General features: G+C 52.9%; 1 protein-coding gene across 1 annotated transcript in view; it reads right to left on the minus strand.

Moving 5' to 3' along the window:
• AXIN1 (axin 1) overlaps positions 1–15566 on the minus strand; it is a 72897-nt gene extending 57331 nt beyond the window's left edge. Inside the window, exons 1-2 of the mRNA XM_068420098.1 lie at positions 15476–15566; positions 12384–13355 (exon numbers count right to left, since the gene is read on the minus strand). Coding sequence (XP_068276199.1) covers positions 12384–13261 — 878 coding nt within the window. The 5' untranslated portion in view covers positions 13262–13355; positions 15476–15566. The remainder of the gene's footprint in view (positions 1–12383; positions 13356–15475) is intronic.
• Positions 15567–21420: the final 5854 nt, after the last annotated feature.

Here is a 21420-nt window from a genome sequence, read left to right on the forward strand (position 1 = left end):
GCAGGTGACACTTCCCCACCGCCCTCCCCTCCTTCCCTGCTACCACACTGCTGCTCCCCATCTTCACGCTTCCTCCAGCTCCCGAGGATTTCCCACCCCTCAGGTCCCCACCACTGAAATCCTGCTGTTCCAAATGGATGCTCAAAGTACAATAACACAGAGGGAACTGATGCACCGAGCGCTAGGATAGCGAAAGCTGAAATCCAGCAGCGCAGCCCAGCACAAATATAAACCACAGCTGCAACGTCAGCTGGGGAGGGGGACCTGGTGCAGAAGGGTCCCCTGTATGAAAGGCAGAGTTTGGGTAAACCTTTCGAAGGCCCGAAGAGGCTGTCTAATACACAGTTTAGATCTGCAACACGAACAGCTGACCCTAACAAGGAGGAAAAAGTTATTTTCAAACTCCTATCTCTACCATAACCGCATTGGCAACAATATGGTTGCAAAGAGACCGCTCTACCATACTGCGGGACTGTTCTCCTTGTGCTCTACGCCAAACGCAGAGTAACCTGATGTTACAAATCCTGTTCACGCTCAGGTATCGCTCAGGACTGAGTATAATCCTGTTTGACCAACCTGCCTGTTTTACTAACTTGCTAACTACACGACTTAGGTAATTTCAGATGCTTGCTCTCACAATCCTGATTTTGCCTACTTGGCTTATCAATGTACCTATGTTCAATTTCAAAAGAAAAACTGTTTTTAAAATTCAAATTTTAAAGGACGCACATTTTTTTTTCCCTGCTAATTGCCTTCTGTGGCTTGGCAACACCTTTGTGGACAATAGGTGTTCCTGCCACTGCTGTCCCATCTGGAACAAGAGGTTTGGCTCCAGTCCCACCCTCTTTCTTCAGCTCAGGCTTCCAGGATGATTTCCAAAGCTGGGAAGCGAGAAGATTATGCTACTCCGTGCCACCCGAGGCAACACACTACACCCAAGTCCACAGCCCAAGATGGGCTACCTGGGAGGGTTTCTGACATTGCCAAGCCACAGGCGGCAATTAACAAAGAAAAAGGGTTGCTCATAACTTGACTGCTGGCAATGTGGTTGATGGCTCCAGACAGCAGAACCTACATGAGGTGAGAAAGGGAGCAATCCACGCAGAGCCGACCCAGGGCGTCACCAGCAGGGACCAAAACCCCAACGACCTTGCTGAGCCCAAGCAACTGCTGCCTCTCAAGCGTATCCTACCACTGGGGAGGCAAATCCAGTGAGCTGTAGGAAGCATCTACCCTTCTGAGCATGTGGAAGAGCTGTGTGCAGGCACTGGAGGACTGCAAGGCCAGCATCTTCACTATAAAATCGGCGGGATATCCGCTCACTCACTACAGCTCCAACAAGCCACCTCTCCCAGGCTGAGACTGCCCAAGTCAGTGACATCTGCAAGGGACAGTGGGCTCTCAAGGAGAGGAGCTCTAGCACTGCATCAAGAAAGGAAAACAGATCAACATGAGCTCTTGACACAAGCTGCAGCTGCAGGCAGCAGGGCTCAGCAGGAGAGGGAATAGAACAAGCGCTGGGGTTTCTGCCTTCCTCAGATTTGCTCCTCTCTTCCATCCCAGCAGCGTGATGGAGCAGGGGAGCTTGACTGGTGAACTGTCCCAGGGAGTGAGGGCACCTTCCGAACATCTGGATCAGAGACGCAACTCGTCGGTCTCGGCGATCCTTCCCCTCCTCTCCCTGCTGCGTTGGACTGGAGCAAAGCGAGAGGCAGTGCAGGCTGCAGCAGCCGTCCGTGCGGTGCCGTGCCTCTCGCTGGAGGAGAAACGCACCCTGGCCCTGACGAAACCGCGAGGCGTTGGCGCTGGGCAGGGACGCCCGCTGCAGCGCAGGCTGCCCGCCCGGCCACGTGGGCAAGAGCCCTGCCCTGCGTGGATGCTTATCGGTGAGTCGGGCACAGGGCTGTTAGCATAAAAGCAACAACAACCCCAGACAATTTTCAGCCAGGTCAGTGTAGCACGTTTCCTACTTCTTGGCAACTGCAGAGAGAGAAGCATGTGAAAAATGCCCCTCTCTCGGCGCAGGCTGCCTTCTCCTGCATACTGCAGGGCTGAAAATGAAAATACTGAGTTTTGCCCAGTTGGGCAGGAAACAGCAGCGCCTGCAACGACACGCCACGAGGAAAAGCACCACACCTTCCAACATCCCTAAAATCAGCTGTGGCCAGTCTGGTACATCCCAGAGAGATCACCCAGAACAGCTTCCCTCCCTTCTCCCCTGGACCACTACAATCCATCCAACAGATACTGCTGGAGGAGGAGAGGAGAGCAGACGTAGCCCATAGCTTGGCTGCCGTGGCTGCGGGCACACAAACCTGCTCCCCAAGCACCTCTCCCCCAGTCCCGTCAGCGTATTTGTGTCATCCCGCTGCTGCAGCCTTTGCCACCTAAACCCACAGAGAGCAAATCTGCACGAAACAGTTATTAAGACGGCGTGAGCCTCAGCACCCTGCCAATCCTAGTGCCAGCCACTGCTACGGCTGGTTCCACCTCATCAGCCAAGACTCTGGAGACGGACAGGCCAGCACAAAGGTGTGCTGGGGTTACCTTTGAAGGGATTTAGATCCAGAGCGCTCAACGCTGACGAACTGCTGAGACAGGCATTTACTCAGGTGTATAAACATCACAGACGGCAAACGCCAGCTTTGCAAGAATCCTTCTCCAAAGCTTAAGAATAAATTCAACATGTTTTTAAATAATTACGGATGAATCACTAGAAAAAAAAAAAACTTTCTACATTTTATCTTCAGTGGCTGACACTGATCATGCAGCTGTTTTGTTTTTAATATAATTACATATTCCCACCTACTTGCACTCTTAGTGTGCAGCAGAGGAATTTGGGTAGCAGAAAACCTAAAGCATCAGCTGACATTTCCATTTGGCCTTTGGAAGTGACAGAACAGTTAACACAAAACTTAATTTATTTGAGGTGGGAGTGGGAAAGAGAGGCCGCAAGCTAACTTCCCTTAGAAGCCCGATGGTCCCCACCCAGAAACCTGCACACAAAAGAATACAGCCTTTTAAACTGGTAGGTTAGGTCTGAGACCAGAGCGAAGGTTTGTCAACCATGACAAGCTACGGCTTGTTTAACAGTCGACCGGAGGGTTGAAAAGTCTAATAAAACCAAAGGGCCTTCCATAACAAAGCTGCTGCCACTTAAGGAGAACATTCACACCCATTCAGTAGGGTTTTTTCAAACATGCCAAGGTATTTGGAGCCACTACAGTGAGCAAAGACACACCAAAACCCAGCAGCTAGAAACCAAAGCCGGAAAAAACTGAAGCGAGCAATAAGGAACACACTGAGAGCAGTGAGAGTAACTAACCAGGGGAAGAGATAAGAAAAATGCTGCATGACCTCCCATCACTGGGATGCCTTTCTAAAATAGACACTTCAGCCTGACCACAAGTTATTGAGCAAGAATCACTGGCTGAAGCTGTATGACCTGTTATCTCCAGGATTACCAAAGGAAAGTTTTTCCGATGCCCATTGGGAAAGCTTCCTCTCTCCAGAAGGAGGAAGGTTGATGGATCAATTTTAGCAGGCTCCTCCAGACCCAAAACCACCGCCCGTGGACAGCGGGACACTCGGCCTTCTCCAATGCCTCCAGTCCGGCTAATTTCCCCAGCCAGCAGCACTCAAATCACCCCCAGGTCACAAACTTCACTGCGTATACCTGGAGGGGAAAACCTCAACGCTGTTTTACAACATGACAAATCCTACAGGCAGTGACACATCCACGCATCCTTTGCTGCCCATTTCCATCTTGTTTCTAGCTCATCTATTTTTGCCAGCATTGGCCCATCTTGAAGAAAAGAGGGTCAAACGAGCCTTTTCAAAGTAGATTTTCCCAAGAGAGGAAAACAAAGCTTCCCTGAAGGGGCAGATGTTCAAAGACACATTAAATATAAACACCTCCACAACAAAGAAGGCAGCTTCTGCTCTTTCTTCTCCTGGCAGAGCCTTGGACCAAGCAACAAAGGGGTGACGGTCTTCATCCAGGGCTAGCAGATCAGCAGAAGACACATGCTGCACACACCTGAGGTTGCCAGCGTACCCAACAGCTTTCTTTTGTGGCTTTCCTCAAGAAGGAGCATTTTTCATTTCCTAAGAAAGAAATGTTATGACAGTCACATGGACTGAATTAAAAGTACAAAGACAAACCTTCTTAGCCAAAGACCCTAACTTTTTATTAAAAAAATAAAAAATACATGCCTTGTGGAAATCCAATCTGGGTAGGGCCATAAAGAGAGCAAAAAGGTTCCAAGGTCATGTTTTACAATCTTTTGAAGCAGGAATGAGGCTGATGTCCGAAGGAGGCATTTCGTGCTGCAATCTGTACAGAGCTTCCCTTTCTTCAACACGCTGCAAATGTTACAGTGCAAGAACTTGCTGTCTTTGCTCGGGCACTTATTTATACACAATAAAGCCCTTGTGCAGGAGATCAAGGCTGTATTTCATTGATTTGACACGATGGTTAACCTGTGAACTTTGCCCCTGCTAATAGAATAATTTCTATTTGTTGATTCTTCTTTTGGGATCCTCGAGGGTAACAGTCGCTTCAGCCCAGCTCTCATTTGCATGTCTGGTGCCAAATGGTTTTACAGCTCTTCCTTCCGTGGGGCAGAGCCAGGAGAAAGTTAATCAAACCCAATAGCTCCAGCTGGATAGAGTCTCCACACCTCTCTCCCTGGATCCTACCTGTAATTCCCAGGAGCTCTCCCGCAACTCGGCTCCAATTTGGACTTTGCTTGTGAAAAATTGGAGAGGTCCTCAGCTACCAAATGGTAGATCCCATGTGAATACACGTTCTGCATGGAGGTCCCAAAGCAACCGCCGAGACCAGGCTGGCAGCAATGGCAGAAGAAGGAAGCCCCTCTTCCAGATAAATCTCACCCAGTCTGGAAAGCTGATTGCCAGCCAAGAAAAAGACCAAAATTTATGATGGAAAAGGGTAAATCTGTTGAACACTAAAGGCACGGTTTTCCAGCAGAGCTAACCCACCCTACACGTGGACTGCTGAAAAAAAGGCAATCCCACCTCCCCATGCCTACTGCTCTCCTCCTGCCAGCACCAGCATTGCTCTGAACACACCCTGGAGATACATGACAAAAAAACTAAACCTCCAGAAAAAAGGAAAATGAAAATGGAGAGAGGGAGAGGACTGAGACTCTCCAGTCTACAACAGGACAGGGCATACGTGGGAGTTGGAGGGTTGAAGGAAGAATAAAACCCAGTAGCTTCTGGTCATTAGCTCTGGAGGTAGGTCCAGGACTAACACAAGGTCCTGGTGCTAACCAGTAGGTATCACTGGAGTATTTCAGAGATTTTTTCCTCTAGCTATAGTTTTCTCTCCCTCTGCTGTTTTTCATCGGATAGCTGAAAGCTATTCATCTATTAGCTACTTAGATCAGCTAAAGACCTTCTAAAAATGGGTACTTTAAGGACAGGTTGTATCTTGGGGGCCACAGGACGAAAAAATTCCAGGGCTTACCACAAAAGTGTACTCTGGAGTCTTCAAAGGTAAAATCCAATTTCCACGTGGGTTTTATAGAATTTGGATAATCTGACTTAAAACTGCAACGGTTCTACTTAAATTCATCATTGCCGTAACAACAGTGAAGAACCCAGACCAGGGCTACAAGTAACGATGGTTTTGCTTTCACATGCAAGCGTGACCTGCTGCAATTTAATTTCTGAGCGTGACTTCAAGCAAAGCAGCTTGCTCTGGCATGTGGCAGAGGGGAAGGAGAAGATGCGTGTCTCCAGAAGAGACCTTTGCTGAAGTGCCCAGATGATGAGCAGGGGATTCAGGTCCGCACCAAACGGGCATCTTTGCCCCCCGATGAGCAGAGATGGGTGCTGCAGCCCCCCAGAGCAGCTCAAACCTGAGCCACGTGTGTACCATAGTGGCAGGAAAAGAAAATGAGCCTCAACAAACAAATCACCCTAAGACCAGCTGACCGCTGAGGATGGTGTATTTCCAAGAGGATTTTCTTCTTTGTAGAGTCCCCAAACAAAGCAGGCAGTAATTAGCTAATTACTGGCGTTAGGATGGATGGTGTTGGACCCATTTTATACCCGATGATAAGCTGAAAAGCATAGCTCTCCTCCGGTATTGTTCCACTTGCAATCACCTCCACTAACCTAGCAGCAGAGCTATGACGTCCCATTGCCATGGAAAAGGTTGATAACAAGGCACCAAGGACAACCCGCCTCACCCATGCCGGCACAGCACCGGCTGCTCCACGCCGCCAGGCAGGGCAAACCCATGCTCTCAACCGAAGTGTCAAATCTTTCCAGAAAGATGCTCAGAATTATATTCACCAGCAATTTGACTTTTTAATCATTTCAATTACTGTGACTAAAACCCTTCAATCAGAACAAAACCGGGGAAAAAATAACCCCTCTCCTTCTGACACAGCCTGCCTAGCTTAACAGACCATACCAAATCGTGAAGGTTTTTGCTTTTATGGGCTTCACATATTTCATTTAATGCAGATAATTAACCTCAGTTTCTCATTTCAAATCCTCCACATAAGGAAGTGAAGTGATTGAATACATTCACTGACAGACGGAAAATTAAAATATTACTACAGCTTCCGCATGCGGCTCAAAAGACAGGGCCTTGCAAAAGATCTTTCTTCTTTTATTTGACTGATTAACTTAACTGTAATTTGCTTAATGGATTTAAGGATGAGCCTAATAATCCAATGATATTTCCAGGAATTGATTTAGGATATCAGCACCTCTGTTCTGAGATTTTTTTAAACAGCAATTTTCTGCACTACACACACAGCCACTTCTGAAACTAGATTTTTCCATCGATTCTAATAAAATCAGGTCCATGATTTATTTCAAATGCATGGTGACTGCGTGACGGGCCTTGCACCGTGCAGCCACAGTGCTCTAACTTCTTGGAGCACCTTCTGAAGGCCCAAACCTAGGGATGACCCACCACCACGGCGTGCTCCAGCAGCCAGCGACCCAGCCCAGTGGGCAGGGAGGACTTCTTGCATGGCTTGGGAAGGTGGCAAAGTCAACAGCTCTACCCTAACACGAGGCCAGCATGTGTTCCTCCAGCACCCCCACACCCTTTTCCGTCCCTTTTCCACCAAGAAAGCCTGGCGTAACAGGATTTCACAGTCTGTCTCAATAGTTAATAAATCCAGGATCTAACAGACTATTAAAGGAAAACATCCAAGAGGCAGTCATTTTTAAAACGTCCGATGGTAACTAATTATTCAAGGGATTAGTCCATTATAGCGACAACAAAGAAACTCTTAAAACATAAAGCCAAGCTGAAGTTGAACAGCAGATCAAAAGCAAGGTGTACCCCCCCCGTGGCTCACCTCCTAGGTGCACTTCTCAGTGTCTTGGGATCAGTTCAGCTCCCATTCAGCTTTTTAGCACCCATTTCTTTCTGAAACCAGGCAGAACCCAAACCAGCCTGACTTCTAGCCCGGTTCTGAAAACACAGTATCTCGTGATTTGTGCCACCATCATGAGTGCACATCAAAACAGGACCATTGCCGACACTGGACCAGACAGGCCATGGCCCTAACCCAGCCATGAAGCCCTTCAAGGAGGGAGATCCCCTCCTCCCTGGTGACCTGTTCCTGGGCTGCATCGTGCTCCTCATGAAGACTTTTTTTCCCCAATTTCCAATCTGAACGTCCTCATCACCAAACAGAGCAGGGGGGTATAACTCCCCTTTGTTCGTTTAAGAGAAAAGCTGCCGTAACCCAAGTAAAACTCAACCACAACAAAATAAGGTAGCTGTTTGCTGGAGGCGGGGAGAAAACACTATTCATTTATCAAAAGAGAGTGCTAAAAGCCTAACTACCTGTCTTAAAAAGAAGCCAAAGCACTGATCCATGAGCAAGCAACAAATACACCACTTTTCATCTTGATTTGTGTGGAGGCAAAGCTCTGGGCACAAAAGGTATTCTTCTCCAAATAAAATCCATTTTAAAACTTGGCAACCGCCAGCATAAATCTGTACACTGTTAATATAAGCCTTTCCACGCAGAAGTTTCATCAGCTTAACAACGTATTTAAAAAAGCTGGCGTAACTTCTGTGCAAAACCACCACCGGTGTCTTGTGTAGCTTACAGAGCTCAATTACCGCTTAGCGCCATCAGCATCAGACCCCACCTCCCCGTTAGACTCACTAACTTCTCTCAAGAACAACGCAGAACCAGAACTATTCCTCTATAACTTATTTTCTTGCAATTAGGAAACAGCCGCAGACTCCAAAGAGGGTTGTATCGACTACAAGGGGTGTTACGGGCCCAGCCAATTTTAATTCCAGCTAAGTCAAGCTAAGCATCCAAAACTTTTCCTTCCACCTTTACATACGAGTATAACATTCAGTAGCTGCTTTTTTCCAGCAACCAACCTCTGGCGAAGCTCCCGTAGCCTGGCTCCAAGATGCACACGCTGCTTCTCCAGTGAAAAGAAGCACCAGTAAGGCAGTAACGCACGACCTGAACCTTCTAAGCACAGCCCGCTCCTGCAACAGTGTTTGTGATTTTGCATCCCCAGTTGCCACCCGTTCGGTACAATTAACACCAACTCCTTCACCACACGGTCTTGAGTCAGAAGTGTGCAATTTAATATTTAATTGTGGATGAAGCAGCAAACCTCAACATTAGGTCTGCCAGCTAAATTCTAGCTTGTGATGCAGGCCCAGCTTCTGAGCGCTGGACCGTTTATGCTGTCGAATCAATGGAGAGATCCCACATCTCCCCTGAACCAGCCTGCGCTGTTCCTCTCTGTGTTATAGCTCGTCATTGCACCATCTCAGACCAGAGGTTGTCCCATCCCTCTCAAAGCTCCTCCAGTTGTTTCTCCACTCGCTTTCTCTGCACACCCTGTTCCGAAGGAGTGCTGGCCGTATGTTCTGGGGAGAGCTGCTCTCACACACGTCCAGGGGGGGCTGCCAGTACATGGGCACAAGCATAAGGACCCTCCTGGCCGTTTCTAGCAGCCCTGGTGGTGAACTGTGTCACCCATCCTCTTCATTTGAACCACCAACACTTGTGAAACGCTGTGAGCTTCATCAGCTCAGCACTCTGGAAATTAAACCTTAGATCACATAGCCAGCTTTCTTTAAAAAAAAAACAAACCACATGTATATCAAACCCCCGTTGGGAAATTTCTCCATCCCTGCCTACCAGCTCCACCACAATATTCCCCAATGTCCAACAACTAGAGACCTCACCTACAACCACGTGTCCTCTCATCACCATCCTCCAGGTCTCCTTTTCAACACGTTGTGCACTTCATGTAACGGGTCAAAACCCAAAACAACTGGCAGAACCAACCTACATCTCCCAGCTTGCTGGTCTCTCAGAAGAGACGAAAGCAGAGCTGCTCACACGTAACAGCGTACGCTCTTCTCACTTTCCACCACGGGAAGAAAGCAAAAGGCAACGGCTGTGACCACTGCTCCCCAACACTTTGGGAGTGGGAAGGGAACCCCTTCTGATGAAAAGCCAAAGAGACAGCAGAAGAAACCCACCCTGACAAAAGACACAACTGCGACCTTTCGCCACCGAACACCAAATTTCCAGCTTTTTAAGACGCGTGCGCTTTTCCTGGAGCTCTTGAAAACCACGCTGCAGGGCAGTTCTGGGGCACAAGTTTAATTTCTGCTCTTCAGATCCGGGGAACGCCGTCCTGGCGTGTCAGAAGAAGGTTAATGAACGATTTAGCCGCCCTCACAACCACGTTAGTGTCACTTTCGGAAGCTGCGAGTTAATGCCGGAGATCTTCGGGGGTTACCCTCTTTGAAGTTCACTGATCCATAACCAATGCCCAATTAATTTGCAGGAGCCTAACTATAATGACTATTGGCCTTTTCCTATGCGTACAAAAACACAGTGGGTAACGGCGATGCTTTTGGCTTCGGGATATTCTCACACACGCACACACATTTGCACACCTTCAAAATACCCAACACTGATAACGGGTTGTCTTCTGCCGTTTGGGGATGTTTTTATGTTTGCTCTCCTGAGAGCAGAGGTACCTCATCAAGATTTATGAACTTTCTGCTGCAAAAAATTTGGAGCTGATTCAAGATGCTCATTTGCTAACAGAGAAATACTTCTATTGCATTCGCTCAGATTCCTCTTTATTTAGGGTTTCCATGGAAGCCAGGGAATAGAAGTTCAATCTTGGGAAGATTAAACAGGCCCTCAGATATAATGCAAAACAGCTTATTTCAACATTCTCTTAAGAACAGAAACAAGAAATTCTTCCACACATACACAAAGAGAAAAAAAAGGTTTGTGGAAATTTTCAAACTAAATTTGGACCCAGCTTTTCGAATGCCGCACACAGCCACTGCTTCTTGCTGCAAGCAGCTCTGCCAGCTTCCCACGCGCTAACTCAGGTGAGAAAGGAAAGGAACAAAAAGCTCTGCAGGATAAAGATGCTACGGTTTAAAAACCAGCTTATTCAAGACAGCTCTTGCTATACGACATCCGGGAAGTCAGTTAATTCAACCACAAGGTCTTGCACAAAGAGGAACAATCACCTCATAAATTAGTATCTCAGCAGGTTTTTTTTAGAATAAAAAATGCAGAGATTACACAGTTCAGCAGCATCTTCCGTCGCAGTGCTCTGGATGCTACTAGAGCTGACATAGCAACATTTAAAATCACATAAATCACTTATCTTCAGTTTTTCCAGGCTGAGAAATGACTCCTGCACTGGTGAGGACAGTAAACGTTTCCGTGCCTCCCTACCCGACAGGTCGACGGAGCGGCAGTAGCCACAATGACAGGCTGTTGGACACTACAAATTAACAGTCATGCATTTTTTCTGACCTCCATCCCCCAGGTAAAGATTTATTTCATGTTGTTCCATTCTGGCATGAAAACGCTCAACACTGAGGAACTCTACTCCAAAACACTTCTATTTCACAGCACATCTCTTAAACAGTTTTAAAACCTGGCACAGATATATTCAGGTAATGGGTAAAGTGCATTTTCTTCTGAAGCCAGAGCTGGGAAGCACAGTGCTGCATGCAGGTTTTTGCTACCTGCTCTAGTACAGAAACTAAACACAGCTGAACCTCAGATAAGTTATTTTCAATCTTAAAGCCATTATCGCTTAAATAAAAAGTTACTTAAATTGTGGACTTTTCTAATCCTTCACTTATGGTGAGTACCTGAGCGCTCAGGGAAAACACACTTCAAGAAACATTCAAAGGTTTTTATTAACTCCACGGGAAAGTCCCAGGACCCTGGGATTTTGTTTTTCCTACTCCTGATTAAAACAGCGGGAGTCCATATGAATTCCCTTTTTTTTTTTTTTTTTTTTTTTCTCTAAGAGTTTCACATGCAACATCCCCTCCTCAAAATCTATGAGAAAACAAGAATCAAGCTGAAAGGCACCGAGACCTTGTGCGGGGCGGGATGCGTTTCCAGCTGCCAGCCTAAAGGGACAGCCGAGGGAGATTAAACACAGAAATGCTTTTCATAAGGCAGGCGGCTTTGAAGAGGACAGTTCAGCTACTTCATTTCGTAATCTTCACAAAGCGTCAGATTTTAGCCTAAGCAGGTCTTAAAACAAGGAGATTTTATTTAAAAAAAAAAAAAAAAAAAGTAGGAATGTGTGCTGGCCGGGTTGTGTTGATTCAGCAAGGGTTAGACACACACACGCTTATTGATCCCAGAGAGCTCCCTGCTAAGTTAATTGTCTGGAATTTTAACTGAGCTCTCAGCAAGTTTCAAAATCCATGTTGGCTGGAAGTGGGTGGGGGACCCAGAAAAAAAAAAAAAACAGGCTGCAAAACTGTGCAACTCCTCCAGTTAAAAAAAACAGCAATTGCTTTGATGAAGGGAAAAGCTGCAACAGGGAACGGTTTTAACTGGATTCAGGGATTCTGACTTTGACACCGCTAGAATTCAGTGCTGGGCATCTCGTGTGCAAAGCAGCACTGCTTTCAGGGAGCTCTGTGATCCCCGTTTGACCCACATAAACATTACAGAGGTGAGGGTATCTCCTGCAAGCTTCCCGCAGCCTGTAGTTCTGGCTCATCACAACAATTTCCTGGTGTGTTTACAAGAAGTTTTACCACGAGCTGTACTCGCCTGAACGGAACACTGACCCACTGCCGGTGCAGGCTATGGCCAACCTGGAACTGCAGCTCGCTCGACTCCCTGCACAAGGCCTGCTCACGGCTCTGCGCTGCCCACCAAGTCCTACCTGCCTCCAGACCACGTCCAGCAGCAGTTTCCCTGGGCAAGGAACACACTGCAGGGCACCCGAGGTCCTCCAAGGCCTTCCATCACCCCCGCGCCGGCAGCGGCTCCCCACTCCGTTCCCCCGAGGCACCCCGCAGAAGGGGTGCTGCCCCGGCGCTCACCCACCTGAACTCCCTGCCCTCGCTGTAGCGACGAGCTGAGGTGGCGCGCTGGGTGGCCGTCTCCAGAAGCAGCTTCTGCGTGAGCCTGCTGGAAGGCGCCGAGTCCCTGCTGGCCTCGGGCTCGGCCTCTTGGTCACATTTCCACTCCTCGTCCTCGTTCAGAGTCGGCAGATAACCAGGTAGCCCTTTACCTGTCCCAGACCCTGAGCTCGGATCGCTATAAATTTTTGGACTTTCCCCACCTGTCCTCGTGTATTCCAAATAAATATCCGACTTAAGGAACAAAGGGTAGGTATTGTCTTCTATCATGCACTGGATCTCCGTTTGGGCCTGGTCAAACATGTCGGGGTCAATCTGCAGTTTCGTGACGCAGTCTTTGATGAAGCTTTTTGTGGCTGGTTTGATCTGCCGGGACACAATGCCGTTGTTGTCGAGGATGTATTTTTTGTAAATGGCTTTTGCCAGCTTGAGTCTTTTCTCCTCGTTAGACGCACACGGCTCCAGCTTCCTGAAGCCGCTGCAGGCAAACCAGAAGTCCAGCAGATCCGCGCAGTCCTCCTGTTTCAGGAAAGTCCTGAAGAGGTTGATACCGTCTTGATCATCCAGCAAGGAGTGCAGCGACTCGGCCCACTTCAGGTAGGGTGGAGTTGGCGAAGCACTCCCCTCGGGCTCGTACCCCAAATCCAAATCGGAGCGCCTCGGTGTTGCTGTGGACGTCTCATTTCTAACCACATCGCTTTTACCAGAGTAGAAGCCGTGGCTAACTGGCCTTGGATCTGTGGACACGAGTTCCCCCTCCTCACCAGGAACCGGTGGCCTCGGAGCATCTTCAGTGAAGCTTCCTCCGAGGTCCAAGGGGAAGCCTTTCCCCTGGACATTCATTTTTCTGGTGATTGCTTGCACAGGAACAGTGGGGGACGAGCTGAAATCTCAAATCACCAATATTTGTAGCTCCAAGGTGAACAAGTTTGTTCAGCTGAAACAGATGAGAAAAAAATGAGTATCGCTGTACATAAACACTCTAAGCTTACAAACCACTAATTTTTCCCTGCACCGTTACTGTATTAATGTCTCTTTTTTCATCAGAAGCAAAGGCAAAGCTCTCAGCGACTTCAGAGAGCGCAGAACCAGGCTCAAACCAGGTACACGCTAAAAATGACAGTCACAGGATATCCCAAAATTTTACATCCAGCATTCAGCACCGCTCATGCAGCTGGGGCTACGCTAAACAGCAGCCAATTTCACACCGCTGGTGGTTTTACGGGACCCTGGGATCTGGCAGTGCCCACATCCAAGAGATCTACGCTCAGGTACCACGCAGTGCCACAGGACACATGCCATCTTCTGCGCTGCCGTTAACTCCTCTGCACAGCCCACCTGGACAGCACAAGCACCAGGTCATACTGAGGCAGCATGTTTTTATCTGGCTACTGATCTAGGAAATTCTCATCCCCAAACAGGAATTTAAGGCTTGTGAAAAATACTCTGAAATAATATCCAGTCAGTCCTGAAAGCGAGACTGCACCTTAATCAAACCCAGGTGGCTTTCGTATGCTCCAGTGACATACCAGCACCACATTCCTCGCAAATTTCTGCGTTTCAGAAATACGCTGCATCGCCTCGCCTAGCTCTAGGGGAATCCAGATGCATCGTTGACCCCAATATTTTGGGCATCTGGACTGCATTCTTGCTTCAAATGGGCATGTTAGCACAGGAGCTCAGTTCTGGCACCGGTTTTCATAGACAGGCCATTGAGAAAAGGTTCATTTACGCTAACAACATCGCGTGCTACGAGCCTGGGAAAATCTCAGGTCATCAAAGGAAGATGAGAAAACCACACCGAGAAGGAAATCTGATCAAATGCAACGTTCTTAAAGAAGAGCAATATGGAGGATGGGAGGTGTGGGGAAGGAGGGAAGGCAGAGAAGGGCAGTCCCTGGGTCGCTACTTCTGCTGCTCGACAAGGTGACTGAACCATTTAAAGACGGTAACAAAAGTCTTAATTTACAGAACGGCATCAGCCTCGAAGACCCCAGCACCGCAGAGCACCAGCTGCCCAATGAGTTATTCCTTGCACTGGATTAACTCAATTGCACATGAAAACATACCAAGAAAGACACATTTTAGCTCAGCCTCCCTCTCAAAGCTCACCCCACCCCAACGAACACATCTTTGGGATGCTTTGCCATTTTTCCCCCATTCCCTCTCCCCGGCTGACCCAAGAACCGCCGCCTCCGCCGTGCCTGTCCTTACAGCCCACCTGTGCATCGCATCGCGAACAACCCCAGCGCGACCAGGAGCGGCCGGCGAGCACGGCCAGGCCCCGGGCGCCCAACCTGCGCCGTGCAGCCGCAGGAGCCAGCGCTGCCCGCACGCCCGGTCCCAGCTGCCCGGAGCACCCAGCCGCTGCCCCGGCACCGGGGAACGGGGCTGGCTTTTCGCACCATGCTGTGTTTTTAGGTCATTTTCACCTCGGTTCTGGATGCGAGCAGCGGACTCGCAGCCCTCGCCCCGGTGAGGGTCCCCAGCTGCCCCCGCCTGGGTGCTGGCGACCCCCCGGGGCAGCGGCCCCACCGCCGTGTCGGTCGTTGTTGCGGCGAGGCGGCGCTGGCTCCTCACCCCGGCCGGGGGGAGCCCCGCGGGGTGCCGCCGAGCGCCGGCCGGAGCCGGAGGGGACGAGCGAGGTGCCCGGCCGCCTCCCTGCGCCGAGCCGGACCCCCCACCTCACGGCCCCCGGGCACAGGCAGCCTCGGCCCCGGCCCCCCGCCGCCCCAAGCTGCCCCGCGGGAGGCGGCGGGCCGGGGCAGGCTCCGCGGGCAGCCCCGGCGCTGACAGGGCGCCGAGCGGGGCCCCCCGCCGCCCCCGGGCAACTTCGGGGAAGGCGACCCACGCGGGCCCTTCCCCGCCGCCGCCGCCCCCGGCCCCGCCGGCCCCTCCGCGGCGCGGCCCGGCCCGCCCCCCCCCCGCGCCCAGGGCGGCCTAGCGCCGGCTCGGCGGCGCCCGGCGCGGCCCCGCGCCTCCCGCCCGCCGGCGGCCTCCGGCGCGGCCTCGGCGCAGGGCCTGGGCTCGGGGCCGCCTCCCCGCTCACTCACTCACCCGCACGGAGCAGCAGCGGCGGCGGCGCGGGGCCCGGCCCATGCGGCTCAGCAGCGGCGGCCCGGGGCGGCGGGCGGCGGCGGGGCGACGGCGGCACAAAGCGGGCGGCCCGGGACGCCCATGGCCGCGGCCGCTGGCTTGTGGCGGAGACAGGGAGCGAGCAGCGGCAGCAGCAGCGAGCCCCGCACCGCTCCGCTCCGCCTGCGCCGCTGCCTCCTCAGCGCCGGGCAGAGCGGCTCAGCCGCGCCCCCCGCGCCCCCGGACGGTACTGCGGGGCCGGCGGGCCGCGCCGAGAGCCGGCCGCGGGGGCGGAGCGGGCCCGGCCCGGCCCGCGGGAGGCGGTGCTGGGGCACACGGGGCCCTCGGAGGCCTCGGTCCCCGGGGAGCCCCAGCGCATGGCCGGGGGTCCGGGTACGGCGCGGGGGCCGCGGCCGGGCTGGAGCCTCGCCCCGGGCTGAGCGGCTCCAGGGCTCCGTGTCGCTGTGGCCAAGGGGAGCCCAGCAGAGCTGCCCCGAGCGCCCCGGGCAGGGTGAGGGTCACGCTGTGGAGACCTCCAGGGCCTGGCGGAGGAGCTGGCTGGGCTCGGCACGGAAAGAGCAGCGACCCTCAAAGCCACCGCCAGCCTCCGGCCGGCATCAAACAGCAGCGTCCTTCGCCCAGCTGTGCCCGGGAGGGCCCGCACGCCGGCGGGCCCGGGGACGGAGGAGCGCCGGTGGCTGCTCCACCAGCAGCTCTTGCCTCCACGAACAACTAGAGCTGGTTTAGAAACCGCAGCGTGTGTCCTGCTTCTGCGAGCTGGGCAGTTCTGCGGCGGGGAGAGATCAGGGGACTCGCCAAGAGGTGGCACTACATGGACTGAAATGGGTCAAACAACGTGGGGCCCCGCGACAGGCGCTGGGGAGCGGGTCGTACCCCCAGACGGAGCTGCTGGCCAGGCCGGGCACCCCGGCACTGAGGCTGCCACGCTGTCCCAGAGCGATGGGCTACATGGCAGGGAGAAGAGGGAGATGACCAGATGCAGAGACCAAATGAGAGCAGCACGACTGGGAAACGCAAAGCCTGCTTCTTCCCTGGGAAGTGCTGATACACTCAGAGCCCTGGGACCGAGCCAGCAGACCCCTATGTACCATCCCAAAAGCCAAACATGCAAACAAGCCATGAGACAGTCCTCTAAAAATCAAAAATGACTCAGATTTCTGATAGGAATGGTTTCTGGTTTTTGATGCAACTATTCTACTGCATGTGCCTGTTTCCATGCATTTAGGGAACACTTTCAGAAACATACAACATTTTTTTCCAGCTTTCGGAAACCCACAGAAGTCCACCCCAGGCAGCAGCGCTGCCCTTCCCGCCCCGGCGCAGAGCCCAGCAGGACTGTGCGGCTCCTCGAGCTCTTTCATGCGAACGATGCTTAGAGCTGATTTATATGTAGCAGCGCAACACTGATCTCGGGCATAATAATAGAAAAGCTGATGTGGGATTCAGCTGGTAAAGAATTAAAGGATGGGAATATAATTAATGCAATCAGCCTACTTTCTGGAAAATAGCTCTTGTCAAACTCTGATGTCATCCTTTGAAGAGATTACAAGTTTGGCTGATAAAGGTTATGGCATAGAAATAATAGACCTGGACTCTGTTCAGGCATGTGACTTAATCCATATAGTATTCTGATTAAAAATTAGCACAATACAACATCAAGAGAGACACCTGAAAGGGACTGGGAGCTGGCAAACCGAGAGCCGTCAATGGGGAATCCCTGCAGAAAAGGAGTGCTCTCAGTGGGTGTCCGGGGCTGGGATGGGAAGCCCGATGCTATTCAGCATTTCCATCAATGGCCTAGAAATAGATTAAAAAGCCCTGCTGAGAAAAACACCGGGGCCAGGGAAATGAGAGGGGCAGGAGACACGGACGAGGTCAAGACAGCTGTAGAAAACTTCATAAGGCTGAGTCCTGGGCAAATAAAATGTGTTTGAATGCGAGCAGCTGGGAAAGGGTCCCTGGGCCCAGCACAGGGCCCTTCTGCTCTGGCAGGGATGGAGCTGAGGAGGCAGGAGGGACAGGGCGGGATGGCTGGGACGGGGCTGGGTGCTACAGCCGAAGGGGTTCCGGCACCCATGTTTCAGAAAGGATGCTGAGAAACTGGAGAGAAGGTGAGGAAGAGTTAAACGGACCCCTGCTTTGCAGGGGGATGCCTGAGAACAGCAGCCTCCCGAGCTAGTTCAAAGGAGCCCCGGAGATGCCTCGATTACAGTGCTTAAGCAACTTCATGGGTGAGAGACCATCAGGTATTAGAGAGCTTTTCATCTCCCAGAGAAAGGCCCAGCAAGGTTTCATGGCCCGCCCTGAGTTTGCGTGAGAATCCAGAGCTAGATTTCTCCATGGCGAGGGGGGGACCGAGGGGGTGGGGGTGAGGAGCGTGGGTGCACCAGGCTCCTGCCATGCCGGGGAGGCACGGAGGGCCCCAGCCCGGCCCGTGGGTCCCTTCCAGCAGTGCAGCATCGCTGTGTACACGCTCTGGCCTCGTGCCCCGGGAAAGCGGAGCCAGCGCTGCCCCGTCCCGCAAAGGCAGCTGCCCCTCTGGGGGCTGGAAGAGGCGAGTTCCCCGCCGGCTGACACCAAGCCCTCCCGGTGCCTCGCCATTTTCGGGTCCTCTGGCAGGGCTGAGCGGGGCTGGGAGAGCCATGGGCTCCCTCCGGAGCCCCCTCTCTGCCTTCACACCTCGCTTCACCCACACCTCGGAGCCTGGTCCCTGCGCTTTGCCAGGGGCCAACATCAGCTACTTCCAGAGTTACCTGGGGACGTCAAACAGGCGAAAAACCAAACCCAGCATCCCCTGGCTACGCAGGGGAGGAATCAGCCTCCGAGGTTGTTCAACAAAGGGTAGAGGTCGATGAACCAAACCGGATCATTCCTCCCTTATTCCTCAGTTGGTAGCATGGCCCTGCCTTATGCCTCCCCAAAATGGCCCCAGCCAAGATGCCAGCAGTGTTTTGGTGCAGACCTGGCACCAGCCTGCAGCCAGGGCTGGTCCCTGGGCAAGCCTGGGGTGCCGTACGCTTCCCGGCTCCCAGCACACACATTCATGGCTGCTGGAAAGAGCCAGCGAATGCCGGTGACACAGGAACTGCCCTCAGCCTTTGGTCTGAAGGGCCTGGGGCCGTACCCAAGCAGCCCGGCACTGTGCACGCGAGGGCTGCACGGTGCGATTCACAGAGCCCCCTGCAAGCCCGTTGCTCCCATCTCTCAGAGCAGCAAAGGGACGATGCCAGCCCCATCGCTTCCCTGCCAGGCTGGCCTGGGAGCTGCCAGCCTTCCACGTCGCTGCTGCAGAGGCTGGGAGCGCTCGGTTCAGCCTCAGCACTGACAATATTGATCTCCAGTTCATTCTCCTCTTTCTAGTGACTCACTGGCTTCCCCAAAGCAACGCTGACCCGGCGCTGACGTTTGATGGCTGGTGGGCTGCCAGCATCCCATGTACCCTTCCAAGGGCAGAGGTGTGTGTAGGGAGACCCAGTGTCCCTCCGGTGCTGGCAGGGTCGGGACAAAATGCACTACCTGATGCCGTTCAACCTTTGTCTGCCATCTAAAAGGCCCCTGCAAGGTCATAAGTGGTGCAGAATTTTGGATTTATTAAAAAACCTTTCTGAAACTGGAGGAAAAAGAGAAATACCCTGAAGCATGAGGTCCTACATCAGTCACTGGCAGAGGCAAAGGGCAGCTCGACCTCAGGGGGACCTTCTGCGTCCCCTTCATGCCTGGAGCACCCTCATTTCTGAGGCAGGAGTTGGAGTTTGGCTCCATGAGCAGCGATGGCAGAAGGGGCTGCCAAGAAAAAATTGTCCTGGGGTGGAAGAGGGAGCTGATAGCTCTCTCTTGGACCACTGGCAAGATGACGCTTGCAGAGCGGGAGGAAGAAAACGTATTAGCAGTCATCTTGACTTGATTTTTTATCTTAAAAGCACTGGCGTTGTGGCACCAGGAGCCAAGGGCACCCTGAAGAGCCCAGCCGGGACGAGGCACCCACAGCCCAGCGGCACCGCCACAGAGGTGACAAACAAGTGGAGCCACAGGACACGGCTGGCAGGAGAACAAAGCAGGGAAGGAGCCACGGGTGCAGCCAGGCTGGGAGTTGGGAGCTCCTGTTCCGCCAAGCAGGGAGGGACGGAGCACTTCCCTGCGCGGGCAGCGAGGATGCCTGTGGGCAGCCGTGCCACGGGCGAGAGCTGAAGCGGGCAATGCTGGTTGGAACCCTCACAGCATCCATTCTTACAGGAGGCACTGGTCGAAAGATATCTCCCCTCCCTGGCCCTGTCAGCCCCCCAAAGCATTCATGGAGCAGCAGAAGCCACTTTCCGAGTCCTCGTGGTGCAGGTCCCGTGGGCAGCCTGACGTACCTCCAGCTTTGGATTCCCCACCTCAAAAGAGGCAAACGCACCCAAATTTGTCAGCTTGCCTTGGATTTGCTTCCAGCGCTGGGCAAAAAGCATGTAGCACTGTTTGGACACCAGGCTTACGCCTTTTTGCTCAGCTGCTGCTCTGTTATAAAGCCCACGCCTGAGCCTGCTGCTCCAGGCAGGTGGGAAGGCTGCGGGGTCAGCTGCTCTGGGCCCTCAGGTCCTTTCCCTCCAGCAAAATCGTCCCAGTTTCCCAGTTCACTCCTGTTCCCACGTGGGTGCTCGCTTGCAAATCCCCAGTGTACGCTGGGGGTCCCCGGGCCTCCCCCCTCCCAGGTACAGGGCTGGAGCGGGTGGATGGGGAAAAGGCTTTACTGCTCACATCAAAAAGAAGAAAATCTCCAGCCCTCCAGGCAGGGTGGCCTCTGTCCAGGATCGTAGGGGCAGGAGGGCCTGGGCCAGCTCCGGCAGCAGTTTTTGCAGCTGCCAGCGTTTGCCCGCGGCGGTGCAGATGCCCGTTCGGCAGAGGGAAGCCCCCGCGCGTTACCCAGAGCCCCTGCAGCGTCTCGGCACTCTGGCCTGTTCTCCTGGGGGTCTCGGTCTGCTTCCAGCCCCAGCAGCATCCCTGCTTGGCGTTTCCCCTTGTGCTTGCCCTGGCACCAGCCCCCTTCCCTCAGCTCTACTTTGCCTTCCCCTGCCAGCTTACAGAGCCCCCAAACCTGGCATTTCCCCCAAAAAAGGTTATGGACAAGCTCATCCAGCTGCTCCGGGTGAGCTGATCACCCAACGTCCCGTGGCTCTCCTGCCGCCAGGCCTCAGGCCATCCCCAGCTCCTCTCCTGGCTATCAGCCACCTCTAGCGATGCCAAGACACGTTTGGGGCTCAGGACTGGGGTTTTGGTCAAAGCTTTCCCCATCCTCCTGCTCCGGCCAGGCAGAGCCACAGCAGCTCGTGGCCGCCCTCCTCTGCTTGCCTGGCACCTTCCGCAGCGCCAGTAACGGCTGACGTTCCTCTGCCCCTGGCTGCCTCAGAGCCCAGTGTGTTCGCCTGGGCTTCTCTTCTCACCCCTTCCGTACCCGCTGCCCCAGGTAACCCCTGTGCTCCTGTCCCAGCTTTCTGCCTACAAATTTCCCTCTCCCAGTCTTTGCTCAGGTCTGGAACCCAGTCCACGACCAGCAGCGCATGGTGTGGGCTACCTGTCGTTCCTGCCACTGACAAGAGGTTGACGGCCGCCATCGATAGCCGGTCAGCTATTTCTCTGGCACAGTGACGATACCTTGGGGCAGGTACAATCTCCTTCTAGAAAATCATCTGTGATTGATGAACCGTCCAATGATGCTCTAGGGGTTGCATAAAACCTGTGGTAAAAGCTATGGGACTGTGGCTACAAGCGAGGTTTAAGGTTGAAATTCAAGTCATTAAACCTTGAAATCACCTCGGCAGGGACCTGGCTGCTTCTGGGACCTCGCTCAGGGTGGGAGTTGGTGGTGGGTGGCCGCTGATCCCGTCCCTGCCGAGGATGGAGCACATGCCCCAGCCCTGCCCAGGCAA

The sequence above is a fragment of the Nyctibius grandis genome, chromosome 30, assembly GCF_013368605.1.
Source record: "Nyctibius grandis isolate bNycGra1 chromosome 30, bNycGra1.pri, whole genome shotgun sequence".
Lineage (NCBI taxonomy): Eukaryota > Metazoa > Chordata > Aves > Nyctibiiformes > Nyctibiidae > Nyctibius > Nyctibius grandis.